The sequence below is a fragment of the Oreochromis aureus genome, linkage group 20 (genome assembly GCF_013358895.1).
Source record: "Oreochromis aureus strain Israel breed Guangdong linkage group 20, ZZ_aureus, whole genome shotgun sequence".
Lineage (NCBI taxonomy): Eukaryota > Metazoa > Chordata > Actinopteri > Cichliformes > Cichlidae > Oreochromis > Oreochromis aureus.
The window spans coordinates 7,145,519-7,169,553 of record NC_052961.1 but is presented as its reverse complement, the minus strand read 5'-3'; the positions used below and the strand labels follow the sequence as shown (position 1 = coordinate 7,169,553).

At 40.0% G+C, this 24,035-nt stretch overlaps 4 protein-coding genes across 4 annotated transcripts; all 4 read right to left on the bottom strand.

The window, feature by feature from the left end:
• Nucleotides 1–1,971: 1,971 nt before the first annotated feature.
• On the bottom strand, nt 1,972–5,800 carry LOC116309655 (P2Y purinoceptor 1-like). Its single transcript, XM_039603855.1, has 2 exons — nt 5,120–5,800; nt 1,972–2,418 (listed from the first exon to the last, which is right to left on the bottom strand). Exons 1-2 carry the CDS (start codon nt 5,707–5,709, stop codon nt 2,382–2,384), a joined length of 627 nt encoding a protein of 208 aa, XP_039459789.1. The 5' UTR covers nt 5,710–5,800; the 3' UTR covers nt 1,972–2,381.
• Nucleotides 5,801–8,052: 2,252 nt separating this feature from the next.
• On the bottom strand, nt 8,053–11,036 carry LOC120435064 (P2Y purinoceptor 1-like). The gene has a single exon (XM_039603896.1). The coding sequence runs from the start codon at nt 10,466–10,468 to the stop codon at nt 9,455–9,457; it is 1,014 nt and encodes a 337-aa protein (XP_039459830.1). The 5' UTR covers nt 10,469–11,036; the 3' UTR covers nt 8,053–9,454.
• A 136-nt stretch (nt 11,037–11,172) lies between these two features.
• LOC116309667 (P2Y purinoceptor 1-like) lies at nt 11,173–13,747 on the bottom strand. The gene has a single exon (XM_031726331.2). The coding sequence runs from the start codon at nt 13,737–13,739 to the stop codon at nt 12,717–12,719; it is 1,023 nt and encodes a 340-aa protein (XP_031582191.2). The 5' UTR covers nt 13,740–13,747; the 3' UTR covers nt 11,173–12,716.
• Nucleotides 13,748–16,395: 2,648 nt separating this feature from the next.
• LOC116309668 (P2Y purinoceptor 1-like) lies at nt 16,396–18,224 on the bottom strand. The gene has a single exon (XM_031726332.2). It carries the CDS (start codon nt 18,187–18,189, stop codon nt 17,197–17,199), a length of 993 nt encoding a protein of 330 aa, XP_031582192.1. The 5' UTR covers nt 18,190–18,224; the 3' UTR covers nt 16,396–17,196.
• Nucleotides 18,225–24,035: the final 5,811 nt, after the last annotated feature.

Here is a 24,035-nt window from a genome sequence, read left to right as displayed (position 1 = left end):
TGTTTTCCACTTTTTCTTTGGTCATTTTAGCCTTTTTGGCCAGGGTGAAGGGAGTATCTGCCATCAAACAAGAAGACAGCCGCATGTAACTACGACGGTGTTTGCTAGTTCACCTTACATGCATTAATGTAATAATGTGGTTAGCCTACTCAACGTTAATTACACACGAACAACATGAAGCTACTCACGCAGAGAAGAACGGCTGCTGCTGCCATCATCATCCGTCATCATTTCTGCTACGCTGGCAGGGCTAGGGGCCAGGACTCTCCTCTTCGGGTTTTGGGGGGATGTTGCTAACTCCAGGTCCGATAACAGGCACCACACCCGCAGTAGATGTGCTCGGTGTGAGGTCTCGCAGCAAGCTATCAAACACGGCGCATTTCTCGGCTTTAAAAAAAAAACGCTATGCGTGGCCAGGTGTTTCATCAGATTCGAGGTGTTACCTCCTTTGACAGTATCACAGTATCAGCTTAAAGCATTTGTTGCAGGCTGCTGAGTTTGCATCTTTTGCTGTGAAGTACAGCCAGACTTTTGACCGCTTCGCCTTGGGCATTTTTAATCTGTAGCTCTGCTCTAAAAGAACGTACGTACCTGGCCCCGCCTACTATCCTCGGAAACGTAAAATGATTGGCTAGAATTGGCTCAGGGAAAAAAAAGCACCGAAATGTGCGCTGCTTTTCGGTCTGGTTACTACCGTTTGGCACCGGACAACGGTACCCATCCCTACTTAATAGTCCAGCAGATGTTTTTTCTGGGAAATTTTTTTTGCTGTACACATAACCTAAATAAATCTACAGAAAAGTAACCTGAAAACTGTGTCAGTGATTAAAATCACATTAAACATAAAATAAATGATACTAATCTGCCAGTGCTCTTTCCTGATCTACGCTTAAATTAATAGTGTCATGGTCCTGGGTCTGTGACCCAGCATTTCTGTTTGGACTTTTGGTTTGGTTTATTAAATATTCTAAGGTTAAGAACCTGTTCCTTGTGTTAGTTACTATAGTTATTCCTCTGTTTAACATTTGTAAAGATCACCTTAGCTTTGTTATCTAGTCTTTAGGTTTCTGTTGTCTTGCCTCCAATCCACTACACATGTATAGTCATGTCTCCGTGGTTGTTTATATTTTCAATGTTACAAAAAATGTTGCTGTAAAGGATTTAAATAATACAATTTTCAAGGATTAAGTTACATTTATTTCAGAAATACAACAATATTATATCATGATTACAAGCGATTACAATCCTGCTTGCAAAAAAGGGGACAATGTGTTTTAAACCAAAAGAGAAAAATGCATTTTACTGGATTTCAGGTATTCAGCGATGCAAGGCAACAGAAGAACAACAAACACAGAGACAAAGCTTTTTATATACATTTGTAAATCCATTTGAGCTAAAACTGTTATCCAGAATAAGATAGTATATAGACAGTATAATACATAAAGCCAGGGGAGATTCTACGATCAGAGCTTTGGGGGTGTTGAGCACCCAGAGAGCTGCCCAGCCAGGCAAGATAAACTTTACTTGTCACGATGAGACTTCTTCCCTGTCTCTGTCAGTCCTTGCATCCTTAAATGTCTCCAGTTGTTCTGAGTTCCCTCTGAGTGTCTCCTTGGTGCATTTAAACCCCTGTTCCTCCCTGTCCTCATCGTCTGTTAACTACATCTCCGTTATTAGTCATCATAATTTTATCATCTCTGTGCAAGTCTGTAAATTTCTTTATTAAATCATAAGATTCTTAAATTCATCAAGTCTCTCTGTGCCTGGGTCCTTGTCACAAAACATGACATCATTGTTTTGTACATTTTAACACAATTTAATCCCTACATTTGTGAAAGAAAAGCAAAACACTTTTTTAAAAGTCTGTAACAAAACCATCAAATCAGATAAAGGTTATTTAAATGCTGCAAATGAAGAATGGATTGGAATTAAAAAAAAATACATATCCTAACCTTAATTACTGGGGGAAAATGATGCTCATAGTAAATGAGAAGTAAACTGAGTGCATTTTTTGGACAGAGGTTCACTTTTAATGAGTATGTATAATACAATACAGATATATAAAAAATACACTCCAAAAATAGAGTCCTTGAAATGTACAAATGTACAAAATATTAATAAAAAAATAATAATAATGGAGGCAACTTTGCCTATGGTACAATGTATACAATGTATGAAAAGATCTTTACTGCAGATACTACTATGGCTCTGCAGATTTTTTTCTTTTATTTTAACCTATGTCGCCTTACCTTGAAGTTGGCAAATCTGTCTATCACTTTTTGGTTGTCAACTCGCTCAAGCAGTTTAATAGTTTCTGTTGTGCCTGTCACTGTTCCCTGTCTGTTTTCTTACCTGGTTCTTCCTGACCTTGTACTTTCTCCTCACGTTCCCCTCTTTCCTCCTCTCTCCCTCTTTGGACTGACAATCATACACAAATAGATTGTATTCAATTAGATAAAAAAATTACATTAATATGAAAAAAAAATATTATTAAGATCACTAATAAAAAAAGTCCTCTCTCAGTGTACTTTCAACCAAAAGGCAAATAACCAAACCAAAATAACTGAAGGTTAAATGCAGCTAATATGTCCTGTTTTAAGCCAGACACTTACACCTCCGCTCCGCTGCGTCTCCGCCACCATCGCTCTGGCAGCAAGGGTGCTAGAGCCAGAGTAGGGGAGAGGCGAGCTGGAACAAACCATTTTGGGAGGGAGGGGGTCTATACTTTTGTTGTTAAAATGTTACGTCTCAACCAAGTACTGTATGCTCTTTACATTTTTAGTAGTGTCTCACACAAGCAGCAAATATTGTTGGAAATGTAAGAAATCTTTGGGCTAAAATCGCCCCTGGATAAAGCAGTCTTTACACTCAACTCTAAAAGACAAAGTCAAAGTCCGCAATTACTGTTAAGACACTGTTGTGCTTACAGTTTGTTCCACGGGCACGCTGCCGTATTCTGACACAAACAAACGAGTAAATGTCTGACGAAACCACTGAAGCAGCTGTTGGAGCTGAGCAGAAATATCCATGACATGGAGGTAAACCAGGGGGTTCAAAACACTATTCAGACACACAAGACCACGACTGATCTGATGAGCACTAAAGACTCCCTCATCCCATGTTGGATACTTCCCATGTTTAAAAAAAAATGCTCGTGAATAAAGGCTGAGGTTCTTAAAAATATGATAGGGGATGTAACAAACCGAGAAGAGCAAAATCAAAATGAACATCAACTTTAAGCTTCTTTGTTTCACCACCTTATTAATGGTATTTTTGTGGCAGAGAACAAGAGTCACATGTCCATAGCAGCCAAGAAAGATAAGGAGTGGCATAACCAGTGTTGGGACTAACGCGTTATAAAGTAACGCGTTACAGTAACTACGTTATTATTGTGGTAACGAGCACGGTAACTAGTTATTATGCCAAAACCAGGAACGCGTTACTCGTTACTGGGATTTAGATAGGCTCGTTACTCGTTACTTCGTGTGGTGGATATCGCGGAGCTTCCACAGATTCAATAACATTAGCAAGTGGTGGAAGCCAGCAGGTGGATGAAGAAAAAGGGAGGCAAGAGGAGAGACCCGAAGCGGCCGCCGGTCCGCGTGTCAGGTGAACTGAACTTCAGGTAAGAAGTTATGACCTGCAGTCTATCTGAGTCAGATATAAACCAAGTTTAGGTGGAGTTTATTTTCGGTATGCTGACATTTTCGTACTGCGTGCTAGCTAGCATGACGGAGTTTCTATGCAGCTGTGTGGGTGCTATGTTACTGATGTTGAACTTTATTTTGTTCATATGTTAATTATTAGAGTTGCCAACCGTCCCGTAAAAAACAGAATCGTCTGGTATTCAGAGAAAATATTACGCGTTTTGTACTGAGGTGAAAAGGAACACAGTTTGTCCCGGACTTCAGCTACAATGAAAAAGCTGCCTCTTCTTCTCTCATTCTCTCCTCTCCCGTTTCTACTTCAATCAGGAAACTGATCAATGATCAGCTGATCGGCTTTTCTCTCTTGTTTATTTATCGCCCACTTTGCGCCAGAAAGAGAAAACCAGCGGATGTCGCGTTAAACAACAGCAGCACGTTTAAGCTTGATCAACTGTTGTTAGAATTTATTTAATATTAATTTCTACTATCAGCTGATGTTTGCTGGAGCCACAGCTGTAAAGCTGCTGGTCATGATATCGGTTTGGTTATCTGGTGAGAGGGACACATGAAGGTGAAACCAGGAGATGTCCTTACTGAATCATCAGAGCTGAACAGGTGATGTAGAAACAGGTTTACCTTTTAGGTGACATGAATGAGTTGAAAGGAAGTTATGAGCTGTTTCTGAGAGACAAATAACACCAGCATCCTTTTCTACGTAGCTGACAGCTGGTAACTGTGCAGGGGCGGGTCTAGCAAAGTTTTGCCAGGGGGCCAGGTAGGGCATTGACAGGGAAAGGGGGGGACAAGGAAATACTTTTCTTTATTATTCTCATTTAAAATGTCTCACTTTTAAAAAAATAATTATCTGAGTCTTACAACAAACAATTGATAGATACATATATACCGTCAGAACAGTGTACATCACTGTCACAACAGTGTTTATTTTCATTCAAAGGCTTTATGATTTTCCTATAATGGTGGGCGGTCTCTAGTCAAAATGCCCGGGACGATTTTTTTTGTCCCAGTCCAGCTCTGTATGCAGCTCATCTGCAGTCTGGTGTTACCTACATCTTCCTATTCAGAAGGCAGAATTTCCAAGTTCTGAGTACAATCAAAAGCACCACGACTGCATTTTTTGTGTTGGATGTAAAAAGCAGGCTAGAATCATGGCGGCGGTCAACGACGGTCCAGGCGTGGGATTTCTCTCGTGGAAATGTGCACATTATTTTTTCCTTTCTATTGGTAGGTGGCACAGTGCACTTGTGGCAAGTAAGCAAGCTAGAAGACTGGCAGTCTGGCTGGGTATCCAGTTACAGAAGCAACACATTAACAAGAGAATTCTGAGTAAAACCAAAGTTACTTTCCCTAGTAACTAGTTACTTTGAAAGTAACGAGTAACTTGAAGTAACTGAGTTACTTTTTTAGAGAAGTAACTAGTAATGTAACTAAGTTACTAATTTAAAGTAACTTACCCAACACTGGGCATAACAAACCCAGTGAGAGTCCAGCCCACACTGTATTTCAGGTAATTCTCGACATACTTTGTAGTGGTGGTATGGTGACATTTTTCAGTTCCATTTGTTGAGTTTTTGGGAAAGAGCATGTCTGGAAGACTTTGAGCACTCACCAACAGCCAAACCACAACTGAGATAGCCACAGAGTTACGGACAGTCATCCTTCCCATCACTTTCACTGCATGGACAATAGCCAGGTACCTGTGCACACTTATACAGGTGAGGAATCCAATGCTTCCGTATAAATTCAAGTTGAAGCAGAATCTTGTGATCTTGCAGAAGGCATCTCCAAAGATCCATTTATTCCCCATAAAGTAGTAGGCTGTTAAAAATGGAAGTGTTGGCAGAAACAAAAAATTGGCAATTCCAAGGTTCAGAAGGAACACATTAATGTATCCAAGACTTTTCCATTTCTGAAGCAGAGACTTCAGTCCCCATACATTAGCTCCCAGACCAATGATGAACACAAAGGTATAAATAGTAGGCAGAGTTACATGTTCATAGACTGAACGAAACCATTCAGTCGTATTCATTCTGTCTCCTAACATTTTGTCCAGACTGCTCTCCTCTGTGACGGAATTAAAAGTGAAAGAAGTGGAAAGAATAAGACCAGATGTACATGTTCTTCCTGGTTGTGACCCTGCGTGCTGAAACAAGTTTGAGATCTGAGATACATATGTGTGCGAAATCTCATGCAGCCATTTCCTTGCTTGTTCACAAGAACAGCTTGTTATTATCTTTTGAAAATATTAAAATTGTGTGGTGTTTTGTCTGTGTCTCTTTTTTGGCATAGGGTAGGCGGGACAGCGATTCACCGAACCTGGCACACCTGTCATTCATCAGACAGTTTCCTCAGAAGCGTTCATAAGGAGCTACCTGACAGAGCTCTAGTGTCGGAGTATTCTCCTTTCTGGAGTGCCTGTAAACCTGCCCGCCGGCCTACTAGAGCCTGTGGATTTATTTCGCTTGTGACTGTAGAGACTGTACTGTTTCCTGAAATTCGCCCTCCACTGTTAATAAATTTCCTTCATCGCAAATCTGTGTCTCCGTGTGTTCTGCTCTCCGAGTCCACTTGCATTTCTCATAAAACTTACCTGATAGGCATACATTTAATAAATTATGCATTTATTTACTTCCAGTATTAATTAATTAATATGATAGGTGATGTAACCCAATGGTGCCATTTAAATTCAAGCTGAAGGAAAATCTTGGGTAGAAGGCATCTCCAAAGATCCATTTATTACTCATAAAGTAGTACCCTGCCAAAAATGGAAATGTTGGCAAGAAAACAAAATTGGCAAGTCCAAGATTCAGGAGAAACGCATTGATGTGTCCAAGATTTTTCCATTTCTGCAGAGAGAATCTCAGCAGCCATTCAGGCTACGTCCACACTAGCCCGAATAGATTTGAAAATGCCGTTTTCGTCTGAAAACGCTCCGCGTCCACACTAGCATTTTCAGTCGTTTTCACAGAGTTGTGCGTCCACATTGAAACAACCGAAAACGCTTGAGAGTGGGAATTAAAGAATTTGAAGAAAAGCAATCTGGAGCTTGTACAAAATGATATTAATCTTTTTTAGGACTGTCAAAATTGAGAGCAATCAAAACAACTGCTGTATAATGCACTCCGCTATCTTTATTTATTTGTCACATGACTGCATCACATGACTAAAATGCGTCATTGTTTTAGAAAGTCTGCATTTTCGAGCGTCCACACTGCGACGGGACAGCTCCGTTTTGAAATGTATTCGTTTTCGAGAGCGTTTCCAAAACGCTGCGTTTTTCCTTGGGGAAGACACAGTCTCAGTGTGGACGGGAGGCCAAAACGGAGAGAAAACGATGCGTTTTCAAACGAAAACGTATTAGTGCACACGTACACGGGTATTTTTGAAAACGGAGATTTTCCGTTTTCGTTTAAAAAAATAATCCCGTCCACACGTAAACGCAGAAATGAAGGAAAACGCTGCTAGGAACATGCCAAAGCAACAGGTGGCGATATATTCCTAGCCGTGTAGAAATGTTGGCCAATCAGAAGTCTAGAAGCCTCGGTAGGAAATAGTAAACAAAGATGGGGCATAGAAGCAGAATCGAGTCGTATGTGTGGAGGGACAGTAACTGTGTGTGTATATGTAAGCATTTAAACACTGCAGAGAGTACAATTAACAGTAACAGTATTGTAGAAATTCATTTCACCGAAACAATAACGTGGCGCACAGTGTGACGTCAAAAAAGGCGCACACCTTTGACGCTGCGTTTTCTCCGTTTTCCTCGTCCACACGTAAATGCAAAAATGGAGTTTTCGAAAATATCCACCCTGGCAGGCGTTTTTAGAAATCTCCGTTTTCAGTGACCAAAAACGCCGTTTACGTGTGGACGAAAGGTGCAAACGCATAGAAAAATCTGCGTTTTCAAAAATACCCGGGTACGTGTGGACGTAGCCTCAGAGGGACCTGTGTATATGTGCATCATTTTTATTAAAGGACATTAAGTTTGTGTTTCAGTCGTGTAGTAACTGTTAAGCTTGACTGCACAAGGCTTGTTAGGCACTATATAAAAAAAAAAAACATCATACAGACTTCTGGTTGTTAGAAGACAACTAATAATAGCCATGAATAAGACTAAAGTTTGAGGTGTCCTTTAGATCTAAAGATAAGATTACCAATATGAATTCAACTTATTTACAAGCAGCATATTTTATAGTGTTTTCAATACACCCTATAGACAGATTTAGCTTTAAGCACAGGTACATTTAAAAAAAAAATTCAAATGATCTTTATCATAATAATTTTTTTTAGAACTGGGCTATTTTATAGGATAACATGATACCTCTTTAGCAGTCCCCAGTAATGAGCTATGCTAATTATTATCACAAAGTTTAGATGCAGTAGATAATAACTGGTAAATCTTGAAAAGTTTATTCATGATGGCCATGTAATGTGCATCAGAGGAATCCACCTAAATTTCACAGTGGCTAATATGGCAGACAGAAATTCCAAAGGTTTTCCACAGAACACAGAGCTACAAGCTGGCACATGACAGAACAAAAACAAGTTAAATCTTTGACAGGAACTTAAAGGTTAACAAGAACTATGATTACGTAGTACAAACTGGAAGTTTGGATGTTATTACAACATGAACAAAAGGACAAATGAAGCAACAGCCCTTTATACCAGCTATGGCAAATAAGGTCAGTGAAGATCGTTTTAAATCTGACGATGTATGCTGCCAATATTTTTCACAACAATTCTGAAGTGTCCAAGATTTTAAACTGACCAATAACAAAAAGGAAAACAAAGCAGAGGTTGCCACTACAAAATACATTGCATATACATCTGGACTCTGTGTCAGCAATAGCTTGAGTGTGAAGTGTGTGTATAAAAGTATGTATGTAGACCTTTTTGTCAAAAGTGTTATTCAAAAAAAGACAATAATAGTTAAAAGAATGATATAAAATGAAATACATAATGCAGTCTTTAAACTCAGACAACTAAACATCGGACAAAACTGCCGGACCAGCTGCCTGAGCTGAGCAGGGAAATCCTTTACATGGAGGTAAACCAGGGGAGTCAAAAACACAATCAGACACACAAGACCACAACTTATCTGATGAGCACCAAATATTCCCTCATCCCAATCTGGACTCGTCCTCCATTTTGACAAAACTCTTCAATAAAGGCTGAGGTTCTTGAAAACAGAGCGCCGTGTACCACATAAAATTGGATCGAGGGCAGTAAGCACAACCAGAATTCATACAGGTGCACTGTTGATTTAAAAAAAAAATTAAAGGTTTTTAAGTGGGCCTTATACTGCGAAAAATACGGTAATAGCACTAAATAAGAAATAAATTATACTAATCTGCCAGTGTTCTGTCCTGATCTATCATTAAAGTGAAAGTTGTTGTTGTAAGGGGTTTGAATAATGCAAGCTTCAAGGCTTGAATTACATTTATTTCAGATCTATAACATCATTAGCTAAACACTAATAGCTAGTGAAGCTAATACAGAGCAATAACAAGGAATAACATTGACATCTTGCATACAAGATAAGGAGAATGAGTTTTAAACCAAAAGAGTAAATGCATTCCACCAGCTTTTAGTCATTCACAGAATACAAGGCAATAGAATAGGAAACAAAAACATAGATAAACGTATATATACACATTTGTCTAACCACTTGTGCCAAAACTGTTATCCAGAAAAAGCGAGTGATAATTAAGGGAATGAAGCACATTGTAGTACATAAAGCAGTCTTTAACATAGTCTGTTACTTTTGCATGCAAAGTCATTATTTACTGTTAAGATATTGCTGTGTTTGCAGTTTGTGCCACGGGCACGCTGACATAGTTTGACACAAACAAACGAGTAAATGTCTGACGAAACCGCTGAAGCAGCTGTTGGAGCTGAGCAGGAATATCCATGACATGGAGGTAAACCAGGGGGTTCAAAACACTATTCAGACACACAAGACCACGACTGATCTGATGAGCACAAAAGACTCCCTTATCCCATTTTGGACGCATCCTGTGTTTTATCAAAACTCGTGAATAAAGGCTGAGGTTCTTAAAAATATGATAGGGGATGTAACAAACCGAGAAGAGCAAAATCAAAATGAACAACAACCTTAAGCTTCTTTGTTTCACCACCTTATTAATGGTATTTTTGCGGCAGAGAACAAGAGTCACATGTCCATAGCAGCCAAGTAAGATAAGGAGTGGCATAACAAACCCAGTCAATGTCCAACCCACACTGTATTTCAGGTAATTCTCGACATACTTTGTAGAGGTGGTATGGTGACATTTTTCAGTTCCATTTGTATCAGTGTTGTTTGCGGAGGTTTTTGGGTAGAACATATCTGGAAGACTTTGAACGCTCACCAACAGCCAAACCACGACTGAGATAGCTACAGAGAGAGTGACGGTTATTCGTCCCATCACCCTCATTGGATGGACAATAGCCAGGTACCTGTACACACTTATACAGGTAAGAAATCCAATGCTGCCGTATAAATTCAAGTTGAAGCAGAACCTCGTGACTTTGCAGAAGGCATCTCCAAAGATCCATTTATTCCTCATAAAATAGTAAGCTGACAAAAATGGGAGAGTTGGCAGGAACAAAAAATTGGCAATTTCAAGGTTCAGAAGAAACACATTAATGTGTCCAAGAATTTTCCATTTCTGCAGCAAGGACCTCACCGCCCATCCATTAGCTCCCAGACCAATGATAAAAACAAAGATGTAAACAGCAGGCAGAGTTATATGTTCATAGTCTGAATGAAAGAAGGACGTTTTAAGCGTTGCTATTCCTGACATGTTGTCCACACAACCTCTCTCCTTTGTAGCAGAATAAAAAGGGAAAGAAGTGAAGGAACAACAAATGTATGTGTTGTTGCGTGAAGAGTTTCAGGTTTCAGATCTGAGATAAACATCTTTGCGTCATCCCGTAACTGTCTGATTTTGTTTGATAGGTCTGAACTTTAGGAATGTGGCCTCCTGTTCCTGTGGCCATTTGCTTTCTGTAAACCTTGTCTTTATTCCCGTTATTGTAGCCTGTTACTCCATCATGGGTGTATCTTTGTGCTGAACACTGGGAGAGTCAGATCTCTGTCTAAATAAATAAATAAATCTGGGTAAATTCCCAGATGATTAAACATGCAACTATTTTTCTGGTAGTAACTGAAATGAGTAAAGAAAATCAACAGCCTATTTATGCAAGATAATTCATAGTTTATGGGGGTCATAACCCCCCTAAGCCCTCTGGAAATTATGCCCATGTACCCCACGATCAGTGACAAAACCCTTTTAACTTTTACCTTTTTGTTCTTTGTATGTAATTAGCAGCCCTTCCACTACTCTCTGTTACCCTAACCTTCTGATAGAAATCACATTTGTGGAGATGGATCTGGTCTGGTTTACCTACTCATACCCATTCTCTGTGTCTGTAAACCCACCTTATATTGGTATATTTTGATAAACACACCACCACACCAAACAAAAGGAAAAAAGACCTGAAGTCATTTTTTTTTTCTTCAACACATCCCATGCATCTAATTTCTTGCTTGTTTACAAAGACTGTTAATTATTTTATCTTTTTAAAAACACTACATAAAAATATAAAATCCATCATTGTGGATAACTTTTTTTTTGTCTTTTGTTGTTTAAGTAACAAAGTAACAGCATTTTATGATATGTTAAATAAATAAAACTCAGTGTGCTTAACACAGAAAATAAAGACAAACATGTGTGACTTTACACTTCCTTACAGCAATGAAAACAGAAAAACAAAACAAAAATAAAACAACATCAAAACACATCACCAATAATGTATAGATAGGCCTGTGTGAATAAAAAGGGTTTAAGTTTGTTTTTGAATAAACACACAAATCTTATGTCAGCGGGCAGCTGGTTCCAAAGAACAAAACCACAATGACTGAAAGCACTCTTAGAAGACTGAGATCTATTTGTGGGAACATGTAAAACATCTGAATCTGATCCTTGAGAGGTCTGACTGAGCTGTAGACAGTGAGCAAGTCAGAGATGTACTGGGAATGATGGTATGGCCCCCACAGAGCCCTGATCTCAACATCATCGAGTGTGTCTGGGATTACATGAAGAGACAGAAGGATGTGAGGAAGCCTACATCCACAGAAGATCTGTGGTTAGTTCTCCAAGATGATTGGAACAACCTACCAGTCGAGTTCCTTCAAAGACTGTCTGCAAGTGTACCTAGAGGTATATGCTGTTTTGAAGGCAAAGGGTGGTCAGACCAAATATTGATTTGTTTTAGAGTTCTCTATTGTTCATTCACTGCATTTTGTTGATTGATGAAAATAAATGATTAACACTTCCATGTTTGAAAGCATTCTTTGTTTACAGCATTTTTTTTGTTTAGGAAAGAAAAGAAAAAAAATGCTATGCAAAATACAATAAACATATATCTATTATAATTTAGACACTACATAAAGTACAAGTTATTATCATATCAGCATATTTTGCCACAAAGGTAGGACAATGACATTACTGTTTAACTCTAGTGTTATGAGGGTCTTGGTGGCCTCTCATAATAAGCCAAGGGGTGTGGGTGCAGCTTTATACTTCAAACACAGCTTGAGATGAGAAGTGAAGATCCTTAACTGTTTTTATGACGTGACATTATAAAGAATGTTGTCGTTGTGATAGTTTGTCATAGGTACTGGCTGATAGATTATTTTGAAAATGTACCACTTCTAGCCACTGGTGTCTATGTAACATCATTTTACCGTGATGCTTTACATGGAAATTAAAGGATCTTTACTTATGTATCCCAATTTTATTTATTTATTGCATTTGGCAGGGGGTGCTGTAATCATGCCACAGTAGTTCATTTCAAGGATCACAAGATATTTGCATCAGAAATAAAATATTGTTATTAAGTGGCTGCTAATGTTGACTTAGTCAAAACCAGTGAAATTATATACAGTGCGATTACATTTACAACAAAGATGCATGCGTGTAGGGCTGGCTTATTTAAATGCAATGGTTATTTAAAACATTTTAGGATTTTTAACATATGGCAAACTTGTTAAACTTTATCAGACTGTGTCACAGGGATTCTGCCACTCCTTGATTTTGGCCAATTAAAGATCTGACGAGTTCGCTGGAGCAGCTGTTGGAATCGAGTAGGGAAATCCTTTACATGGAGGTAAACCAGGGGAGTCAAAACACTGTTCAAACACACAATTCCACGACTTATCTGGTGAGCCCCAAAGACTCCCTCATTCCAATCTGGACATTTCCCCTGTTTTGACAAAACTCTTGAATAAAGGCTGAGGTTCTTGAAAATATGATAGGGGATGTAACAAACCGAGAAGAGAAGGCTCAAGATGAATAACAACTTTAACACTCGTTTTTTCACCACCTCCTTAATGGTATTTGCATGACAGAGAACAAGAGTCACGTGTCCATAGCAGCCAAGTAAAATAAGGAGTGGTATAACAAACCCAGTCAATGTCCAACCCACACTGTATTTCAGATAATCCTCCACATATTCGTCAGAGGTGGTATGGTAGCATTTTTCAGTTTCATTTGGTGAGTTTTTGGAGAAGAAGATGTCTGGAAGACTTTGAGCACTCACCAACAGCCAAACCAAAACTGAGATAGCCACAGAGTGAGTCACAGTTATCCGTCCCATCACTTTCATTGGATGGACAATAGCCAGGTACCTGTACACACTTATACAGGTGAGGAATCCAATGCTGCCGTATAAATTCAGGTTGAAGCAGAATCTTGTGATCTTGCAGAAGGCTTCTCCAAAGATCCAATTACTGTCCATAAAGTAGTACGCTGACAAAAATGGGAGTGTTAGCAGGAACAAAAAATTAGCGACTCCAAGGTTCAGAAGGAACAGATTAATGTGTCGAAGTTTCTTCTTTTTCTGCAGCAGAGACTTTAGTCCCAATCCATTTCCTCCCAGACCAACAATGATAACAAAGGCATAAATGGCAGGTAGAATTTTGTGTTCATGGAAGCCAAAGTTGACTGAAGTACAGGAACTAATATTCATTGTGCTTCTAAAACAAAAGTCTGCACAACCTCCCCCCTTCATGGGAAGTTATATGTCATAAAAGTGAAAGAAAACACGCCCTATTTTTTTCTACAATTTAGACGTCATGTTCAAGCTTGAAACCCTGCACACTGAAGCATAAAACTGACATCTAAAGTAAATGCAACACCTGCAATGCAATTTTAATCTTGCCTTGGGGCCTTGTTTGGAATGTGAAAGCATGCAGCGTTTTGTTTGGGGGGGGTTTATATATTTTTCAATAAATCAGAAAATGAACATCTGACATTTTCACACAAGTCCTAAAGGTACACAAAGACACTCAAACCAAAACAAAGAAATACAGAAATATAATATTTCAGGCCTGTCTGGTGGTGGCATGCAAGACTGGGCAGGCATGGATTCCTAAAATTCACCAGGTGTTGCAAATGCATTTGCAGGATAGTCAATGTCAACAAGAAGAACAAGTATTACTAGATGTTCACGGGAAGCTTAGGTCTCTTCCACAGAACAAGATTAAATTATATGGTAAAGAAGAGGGGGGAGGAGGTAGCCTGATTGTAGGTGTATCAGCTGGCATGTGTGGGAAACCACAGTAAACAGGTGGTGGAGAGGTTGGAGGGAGTGTGCAATAGAAAAGGTGAAAACTGACTACTTCAGTGACTTTAGCTGTTATGAAGTAGTGACCAGATAAAAAATTATTAGGTTTCATTTTTTTTTCACTGGCCTCGCTTTTCTTCTTCATCCTGACAACCTTGTGTTTTTTGCTGTACTCTTTCATGCCTGAAAAACTCTAAATTATCACTTTTATATTTGTCAAAATATTTAGCATAATAAAAAATGATGAACTGTTTTTAACCATTTAACTATTAGTTTCATATGAGTCAATGTTGCTTATTCTGAATTAGTAATAGATGATAGTAGATCAGTAATGCTTAAGGTTTTTAAATGAAGCTTATGCCCAAGTTCAATAAGAAAGATCTATGGCCACACATCTGTCCGCTCCCAGGTGCTGCCCCCTAATTCTAAGCTTATCAGACTTTCCCACGCTGTCAAGCTGTTTGTGTTATCACTGGTCTAGTCCAATCATCTTCTCCCTGCCTTCTCCAAGCCAATCAGCATTCATGGCACATACTTTAGATCTACCTGCAAATCTCTTTCTCTTTCACAGACGCCTTTGTGCAAACCACCTCCTCCCAATCTCTACCTCTCATCTCTCAAGCTCCATTCATGCCACCTTCATCTCCACCACCAGTGTCTAGGCTCCTGGGGGCCCTGCTCTAATCCCTTTCAAAACTGGGGTTCCATTCTGCCGGGATGCGCCATTGGAGTCAAAATCATGTTCATTCTTTCGAATGATCTGTGCTTATTGAAATATTCTATATTGTATTTAATCTACAGTCATCATAATCTATAACACCACATTTATTGTGTCTCCTCTGTGAGGACAACATATTTCTAAAAATGTGTTTGAACAGACTTACACCTTTATATTTTTTGAGTATATTATATAGTCATAACATTATAAAATAATTCATCCGATTACTTTTTTCAAGTAACGAGTAATGTAAGGGATTACCATGGCAAAAACGGTAATTAGATTACCGTTACTTTCCCGTAGGAACGCTGCGTTACTGCGTTACTAAAACCGTGAGTTTTTTGCGAGAATGTCTTATGACAGTGACGTAAGCGAGTGCGACGTTTGTGACAACAGCTGTCTGCAGATCAACAATGGATAATATATGGAGTGCGGGAGAGAGTATGAGCATGCAGCGTTTAAAGCGTGGAAGTACTGACCTTATTTTGAGTTTGATCCCATAAAAAGTGACAAAAACATTAGTGTCCGTTGTGCGTGGGAAGAAAACTTCTTTTTACAGCGAACCCCCCCCCCTAAACTTCCAAGCAAGTACCGAGTGCGCTACGACTGTAATGGGAAATTCACAGAGAAACTCGCGGAGTCTTCAACTGACCGCTGCAGCACACCTGCACCAGGGTAAACCTCTGCCTACCCCAGTCCTGCTTTACAGGTGAAAATAGAGCAACAGGACCGCTAGTCTTTGACTTTATTTATTTTCTGCTGTGTTTTACTTGCATCTATTTGAAAGAGTGAGTGTAAACACAAAAACATATTTTATTTTATGTGCTGGAATGTGCAGAAAATAGGTTTAAATGTTAAACAAATTTCTTCCAGTCAGAGAATGTTGCATATAATTTAATTTTTGCTTGATGCATAAAGTTAAAAGATTAAAACTAATAAAACAAGTTTTAAAAAGAGATTTTTCCATTTGATTACATTTTGTATGATGGATTATGCAGAAAAGTAGAACTGGGCTGAAAGATCTATCGCTTTATCACCTATTCAGGGTGTAAATTGTGTTTTTAAAAAGTAACTAAGTAATTAATTACTTTTAAAAAATAAGTAATCAGAAAAGTAACGGGATTATCTTTTTGGGGGAAGTAATCAGTAATTAGTAACTGATTACTTTTTCAAGTAAGTTGACCAACACTGTAATTCATACATATATATATATATATATATATATATATATATATATATATATATATATATATATATATATATATATATATATATATATATATATATATATATATATATATATATATATACACATATGGTGATTAAGTTGATTAGTCAGGAAAAATATCAAAGTGATTTATTACAAAGAGTTCTGAGCAATTTTTCAGTTGACATCTTTAAACATTTATTAGAACTGCATTTGCATTGCTGCTGTGCAACATGTGCATGCAATATCAGAACAGAAAAGCAAAGTTTTGTTAGAGAATAAATTAAATATACTGTCAAAATATTTTGTTTTGTATCTGTTTTAAAGAAAAAATGTGTTTCATATGGTTTATGTTATTTTCTTTCACTAGAACCCACTGTGTGGACTCATGCGGTCTTTTTGCAAAACATTAACATTAACCCATCCACAAAGCAGTTTATGCTCTTAAGGTCTTTTCATCTGTATACACACACTCATACACCAATGACCCAGGGCTGCTTGTGGGTGTTTTAACTATTAACCACAACTTGTTAATGATTGCACTAAAAACTAAATCATGATAATAATCTGCCAGTGCTCTGCCCTGATCTTACAGTGTACAAGTGCTGCTGTTGTGATGGATTTGAATAATGTGGATAAGAGTATATTTACATCAAAAATCTAATGTCATTAGCAACTGGCTGCTGATCTTTGCTCAGTCACAGCTTTAGTCATTCTCTGTTGACATTAGCTTCCTTTCACAGACCTGTCATAACACAGACACATGGAGCTGTTTCCTCTGAATCCATAGTTTATTTAAAACATTTTCCACATAGTGCAACATGATCCTGGCAAACACAGAAATAAAAATATATATGTAGCCCTAATAGAATATAAGTATAAAAAAGAAAGTAATAAATAGAAAAAATAAGGACAGTAAATGAACAGTGTAGCCCTTACACACAGCAGTAAATGATGAGATCAAAGTCAACAATGAACTAGTCTTGTGTAGACTGTGTCACCTGCACACTGCCATATCTTGATACAGTCAGACGATTAAACATATGACAAGATCGCCGGAGAAGCTGATTGAAATGAGTAGAAATATCCATGATATGGAGGTAAACCAGGGGGTTCAAAATACTATTCAGACACACAAGACCACGACTTATCTGATGAGCACTGAAGACTCCATTATTCCATGAAGGGCATTTCTCCTTTTTTAATAATCCTCTTGCATAAAGGTTGAGGTTCCTAAAAATATGATATGGGATGTAACAAACTGAGAAGAGAAGAATCAAAATGAATAACAACTTTAAGCTTCTTTGTTTTACTTCCTTGTCAATGGTATTACTTTGGCAGAGAACCAAAATCACATGTCCATAGCAGCCGAGTAAGATAAAGAACGGGATGCAAAACCCAGTGAGTGTCTGTCCAAGACTGTATATTAAGTAATCCTCGACATACTTTGTAGAGGTGGTATGGTAGCATTTTGCAGTTTCACTTGTATTGGTGGTGTTGCTTGCAGATGTTTTGAGGTAGAGCATGTCTGGAAGACTTTGAACACTCACCAACAACCAAACCACGACTGAAATAGCTACAGAGTTACGGACAGTGATCATTCCCATCGCTTTCAGTGGATGGACAATAGCCAGATACCTGTCCACACTTATACAGGTGAGGAATCCAATGCTGCCGTATAAATTCAAGTTGAAGCAGAATCTTGTGATCTTGCAGAAGGCATCTCCAAAGATCCAATTACTGTTCATAAAATAGTACGCTGACAAAAATGGTAGTGTTGGAAGGAACAAAAAATTGGCAAGTCCAATGTTTAAAAGAAACACATTGTTTCCAACTTTCTTCTGTTTCTGCAAGATCGACTTCATCCCCCATCCATTAGCTCCCAGACCAATAATGAATACCACGGTGTAAATGGAAGGTAGAATTTTGTGTTCAAAGTCATATTCAACAGGAGTACAATTATTAGGCATTGCGTGTCTGTACAACCTCACTCCTCTGTGGCAGAATTACAAATGAGGCAAGTGAAAGAAGTTCAGAGAGTGATCAGTCATGTCCCTGCTTGCAACCCAGCACCGAGAAGCTGGAAAGAGATTCCTAGTAATTGAGCAACACCTTGTGTATACATGCTTGTGAAACTGTGTCTGTTTGCTTGCTAGCGCACAAATACTGTTTACCTTTCTATCACTTGAAATGCACCACACAAAAGCAAGTTTGTTATTGTATTATTATTGTTTGTGTCATTCAAAATATAGCCATTTTTTAAACTAACACTTTCAGAAAAGATCGCATTTTCAAGTCCTAGACATTGAATGTTCACGTAACTTGGATTACAAGGTTATTTTTATTGCATGTAACACCCTGTGTGAAAGTGAGTTTAGCATATGAAATGCAGATGCATATTGTTATTTGTCAGTAAACACTTTGGTTGACAGCAGAGCTTTGTGATCTAAACAGATGGGCATCTAATAACCTCCGTTCGTGGTTGTTTTGTACACGATAGTAGCTGCATTTTGTGCTTCACACAGACAGACTGGGACATACTTGAACACCAGGACCTAGAAACTTTCACAGGATCAGTACTGGATTACATTAAGTTCTGTACTGCAAATGTGACTGTGGACAAAAGCATTTGGGTTTTCTCAAACCAAAAACCCTGGATGACCAGCGAGGTCCGCTCACTCCTCAAAGCCCGCGATGCCGCCTTCAGGTCAGGTGACAGAGCTCTGTACAGGGCTGCTCGAGCTGACCTGAAAAGGGGGATTAAAAAAGCTAAGTCAGACCACAAAAGAAACATTGAGTCACACCTGTCCAGCAACAACACACGGGAGGTGTGGCAGGGAATGCAAGACATCATAAACCACAGAGGCAGCACTGTGAAAACAGAAAACCTGAGTGTGCAGCTGGCAGAGGAAATAAACAGCTTCTTCACCCGCTTTGAAACACCACAACAGCAGCATTCATCTGCCTCAGCCCTGCTCCCATCCTCATCCTCATCCTGGTTCCTGCACGGCTTCACTCACTGTAACGCAGCACGATGTCAGACGTGTGCTCCTAGCAGTGAACCCCAGGAAGGCGGCCGGTCCAGACGGAGTACCTGGCAAGGTACTAAGAGCATGTGCCCACCAGCTCACCCTCATCTTCACCAGACTCTTCAACCTCTCACTGGATCAGGCAGCCATCCCATCCTGTCTAAAATCAGCCACAATCATCCCAGTGCCGAAGAAGTCTCCCATCACCAGCCTGAATGATTACCGCCCTGTGGCCCTCACGCTAATCATGAAATGCTTTGAAAGACTAGTCCTTCAGCACATCAAGGATTACCTCCCCCCAGAATTCGATCCCCACCAGTTTGCATACCGCGCAAACAGATCCACAGAAGACGCCATCGCCACAGCCCTCCACGCTGTGCTGAGTCACCTAGAGCAGCGGCAGAGCTACGTCCAAAGGCTCTTCGTGGACTACAGCTCAGCCTTTAATACAATCATCCCGGACATCCTCATCACCAAACTGGTCACTCTTGGCCTCCCTCCTCTCACATGTGCCTGGATAAAGGACTTTCTCACAAACCGGCCCCAGACTGTAAGACTCGGCCCTCATCTCTCCTCCACTCGCACACTGAGCACCGGCTCCCCACAGGGCTGTGTGCTGAGCCACCTCCTGTATTCTCTCTACACCCATGACTGCAGTTCGACCCACAACAACAATCTCATCATCAAGTTTGCTGATGACACCACGGTAGTCGGACTCATCTCAAAGGGAGACGAGGTAGCCTACAGAGGGGAAGTCCTGAAGTTGGCAGCCTGGTGTTCAGAAAATAACCTGACACTGAACACTAAGAAAACCAAAGAGCTCATTGTCGACTTCAGGAGACACAGCACTGACTTAGCCCCCCTTTACATCAACGGGGAGTGTGTGGAGAGGGTCCACACCGTCCGGTTCCTTGGTGTCCTCATCTCTGCTGACATCTCCTGGACAGACAACATCTCAGCGGTCGTCAAGACGGCCCAACAGCGGCTGCACTTCCTGAGGGTCCTCAGGAAGTACAAGCTGAACCCTGCGGCTGACCTTCTACCGCTCGTCCATTGAGAGCCTGCTAACCTACTGCATCACAGTATGGTACGGCAGCTGCACTAAGGTGGATAGAGCAAGGTTTCAGAGTGTGGTCAAGACAGCACAAAAGATCATCGGCTGCCCTCTCCCCTCCCTGATGGACATTTATTCCTCCCGCTGCCTCAGCAGAGCAGCAAACATCATCAAGGACAGCTCCCACCCTGGCTTCAACATGTTCAGCCTGCTTCCCTTGGGGAAGCGCTACAGGTGCATCAGCACAAAAACCCACAGACTCAAAAACAGTTTCTTCCCCAAAGCCATAACCACCCTGAACTCACACATGCACCGGTAACACCACCAGTTTTTTTCTTCCCATTTCCTCTATGAACCACCACTGTGCAATACCAAATTCTATGTGCAATAACCCAACTGTATATACACAACACTATTTAATACATATTACTTTTTTAAAACCGGCTTGTATATTTGTACATTTTATATTTTATATATTTTTTTTCTCTCTGTTAATACTGTTCATATGTATATAGTGCTGCAGAACTGTTCTATTCTATTCTATTCTATTCTATTCTATTCTATTCTATTCTATTCTATTCTATTCTATTCTATTAAACCATTTATGACCTAAAAAAATCATTTAACATAAGTAAATATGTCATTGCCTGTGAGTCTTGATGGGTTATTTTGTGATTTCTGATTGTTATTGAAAGTTTTCAGTTTGCTTTTAATTATTATTTGCTATTCTTTTTATTAATGTTCTTCCATTTTGAGTTGTGTTAGAATTATTATTCTACTTTGAATTCATTCATGTTTTTGTTTTCATGTAGTCTCCATAGTTTTTCTTGTCACTTGGTTTAGCTGTTGTCTCTGTGTTTTTCTACTGTTGCCTATATTCCCCTGTTGTGTTATTTCCTGTTATTTTTGTAGTCATTTATGTCTTGTGGGGGATTTTGTTGTTGCGGTGGTGGTGGTGGTTTTTGCATATGGACTCTTTGCTTATGTTGGGTTTTGTCATGGTCCTGGGTCGGTGACCCAGCGCTTTAAGTTTATTATTATCATATCTCTAGTTTATTCTGATTTTGTATTTGTTCTTAGGGTTTGAGTTGTGTGTTTCTATCATCCCTACCTGTGTCTCTCCTCTGTGTTCTGTTTGTGTCCCCAGTTGGTTGTGTAAAACAATCTGTGACTTTCCTGTTTTACTTTGTAGGTTTGTGTCTCGTTTTGTCCATTAGTTCCAGCTGTGTCCCCGCCTGTCTGCCATTTCCTAATTACCTGGTGTGTGTATTTATACTGCGTGTCTGCCTGTGCTCCTCGTCGCGTCGTCTGTGTTTCTCTGTGTATCTGCCGTGTATTTAAGGTTATTCCGTGTTTCTCCGTGTCTCTCTGCTCCTCGCTCCATGTCCTCCTTTTGTATTAGTATTTTCCAGTTTAGGTTTGTTAACTCCCCGCTCTGCTCTTCCTGTTTTTGTCACTGTGTCACTTCTGTAAATAAACACTCACTCGCACCCCAGCCAGTGTCTGCATCTTGGATCCTCATTCATTCAACTACACGACTGCCGCCCCAGCCGTGACAGTACGACGCGACCACAAGATGGATCCAGCAGCTTTGTCTGGGGAGAGCGACCTCGCACGCATCCAACGCCTGATGGACTGGGTAACCCACACCACCAACACTAGGGCGAAAGTGGTGGGGTTAAAAGCCATCGAGGCGATCCTGGAAGGAAATCCCTACCTCTACCAGCTCAAGGGAGTTTCGGTCTTAATTTGCAACCTGCATAAAGCCCGGGAGGTGGTGCATGCTCGCGAGTCCACAGACTTTATCCAGCAGCAGTGGACTACGGCCATCCCGGAACAGTCGCATCAGCTTCCCCTGCTGGAGGTTTTGCCCGGCTCGCCGGATGTGGTTTTGCCCAGCCCGTCGGAGCCGTCCGCAGGGAGGAAGGGACGATCGCGCCACCGGCACGTCACCCCACAGCCGGATATTGGGACTTCAGAACTGCTGGCTGTGGTGAGTGAGAAGGACCCTTTTTCTGTTTTGGACTGTGGGACAGTTTATTCAGGGGCTTTGTTTTGTGCAGCAGATAACAAGGAGAACTGTTTGTTGCCTGTTCATTCTCCTGCTCAGCAGTCTTTACCTCATTTAGCTGCCCAGCCGCAAGCTCGTTTAGCTGCCCAGCAGCATTCAGCTCAGCCTCCGGTATCCCCGCTAGCCCCGTCATCTATGCAATCTCCGTCTTCACCGACTCCCTCTGTACAGGAGGCTGTGTCTGTGCCTCCCATTTTGGACTCTTTTTCTAGTATGTATTTTTTGCAGAGAGACAAACACGTTAAAAATGTAATCGTTCCTCAACAGCTGGCTAGTTTAGAGACTGTTACTTGCTCTAGGGCAGGGGTCTGCAAACTTTAACACCCAAAGAGCCACTTGGACCCGGTTTCCATGCAAAAGAAAACACTGGGCACCGCAAATACTTTTTGAAATCTAAAATGAAGATAACACTGTATATATTGTTTTTTACCTTTGTGCTTTGTGCGAACATCTAAAGTAAGTAAATAAAGTTTATTTATTAAGCGCTTTTCACAGACAGGCAGTCAAAAAGCGCTGTACACAAATATTAAAATAAACAATACAATCAATAGACATTATACACAATGTAAAAGATCAAATGTAAATAGTGTAAAGAATATAAAATACGTAGATCAACAAAAGGCTTGTTTGAACAGAAAGGTTTTTAACTGCTTTTTAAAAGAATCCACAGAGCAACTAAGGTGTGTTGCTTATAAAATCCATGAAGTGCTACAGAGAAAATTACATTTTATTTATGTAATTAACACATTTTGAACTCTTAAAGAAATATAACAAAAGGAAAGACACCCAGCTGAACTAAAATGATCCATGTAGCAAACAAAAACTGTTGTGAGCCGCCACCCTTATATCACCTTTGGGCTTTTGGAGCCTTGACCTGACTTTTAAAAAGTAATTGGGAAAAAAGCACTATGCCGCTAAAAAAAAAAATAGATATTTGCAAAATTCTGCCTAAATATCTATTTTACCTTGTTAATGTGTGTGGCGGGGCGTGGTCTGCAGTGCCGCTGCATGGGAGTCGGAGCGGACCTGAGCGGCACCCGCAATCGCGCCTCGCCGCCTTAAAGCCTGTGCTCTCTCTGCTGTTGTGTTGTCGGGCTGTGAGCTGAAAAGCTACAGCCGGCTTTATGCGTACAGCAACCGTGTGTGAAAAGTGGTCAATAAAGAGATGCTGAAAAGCATGTTCATGGAAACATCGTCGGGTCTGCCGTGATATGTTTACAATGGGACTTCTGGTCCCGAACCTCTGCGCACAGCGTCTGCAAATCGGGGCTTTCATCTTTACGCAGGACTGTAAGCTGTCATCTGTGAGGCATGAGCAGTGTTTGTTTGTAACATAGTTCACGGTGGAGAACAGCTGCCGACATAATGTGGATCCGAAGATCCATAATTGGCCTATCTGGGGTTGAAAGTCTCGATAAATGCACGGCGTTTCTGCGGGTACACCGGCTTCCGCGAGTGTGACGCTTATTTTGAGCGATGAAAAAAATAATAAGATATAATTTTATTTTTATATTTCAAAATCACAATAATCTTCCAATTTAGAACTACAAGTTAAAAAAAAAAGAACTAAACACAAATAAAATGCACTTCAGCGAAATACTTCTTCTATTTTCCCAAACCACCCGGAGCTGCAAAATAAGGACTAAAGAGCCACATGCGGCT

Excerpts from the sequence above, each read along its gene's own strand:
- LOC116309667 (XM_031726331.2), bottom strand. The coding sequence starts at position 13,739 with ATGAAGGGGGGAGGTTGTGCAGACTTTTGTTTTAGAAGCACAATGAAT.
- LOC120435064 (XM_039603896.1), bottom strand. The coding sequence starts at position 10,468 with ATGTCAGGAATAGCAACGCTTAAAACGTCCTTCTTTCATTCAGACTAT.
- LOC116309655 (XM_039603855.1), bottom strand. The coding sequence starts at position 5,709 with ATGTTAGGAGACAGAATGAATACGACTGAATGGTTTCGTTCAGTCTAT. Across the intron at positions 2,419-5,119 it reads TTTGTTATGCCCAGTGTTGG|TCCAAAGAGGGAGAGAGGAG; the intron begins GTAAGTTACTTT and ends TATGATTGTCAG.
- LOC116309668 (XM_031726332.2), bottom strand. The coding sequence starts at position 18,189 with ATGCCTAATAATTGTACTCCTGTTGAATATGACTTTGAACACAAAATT.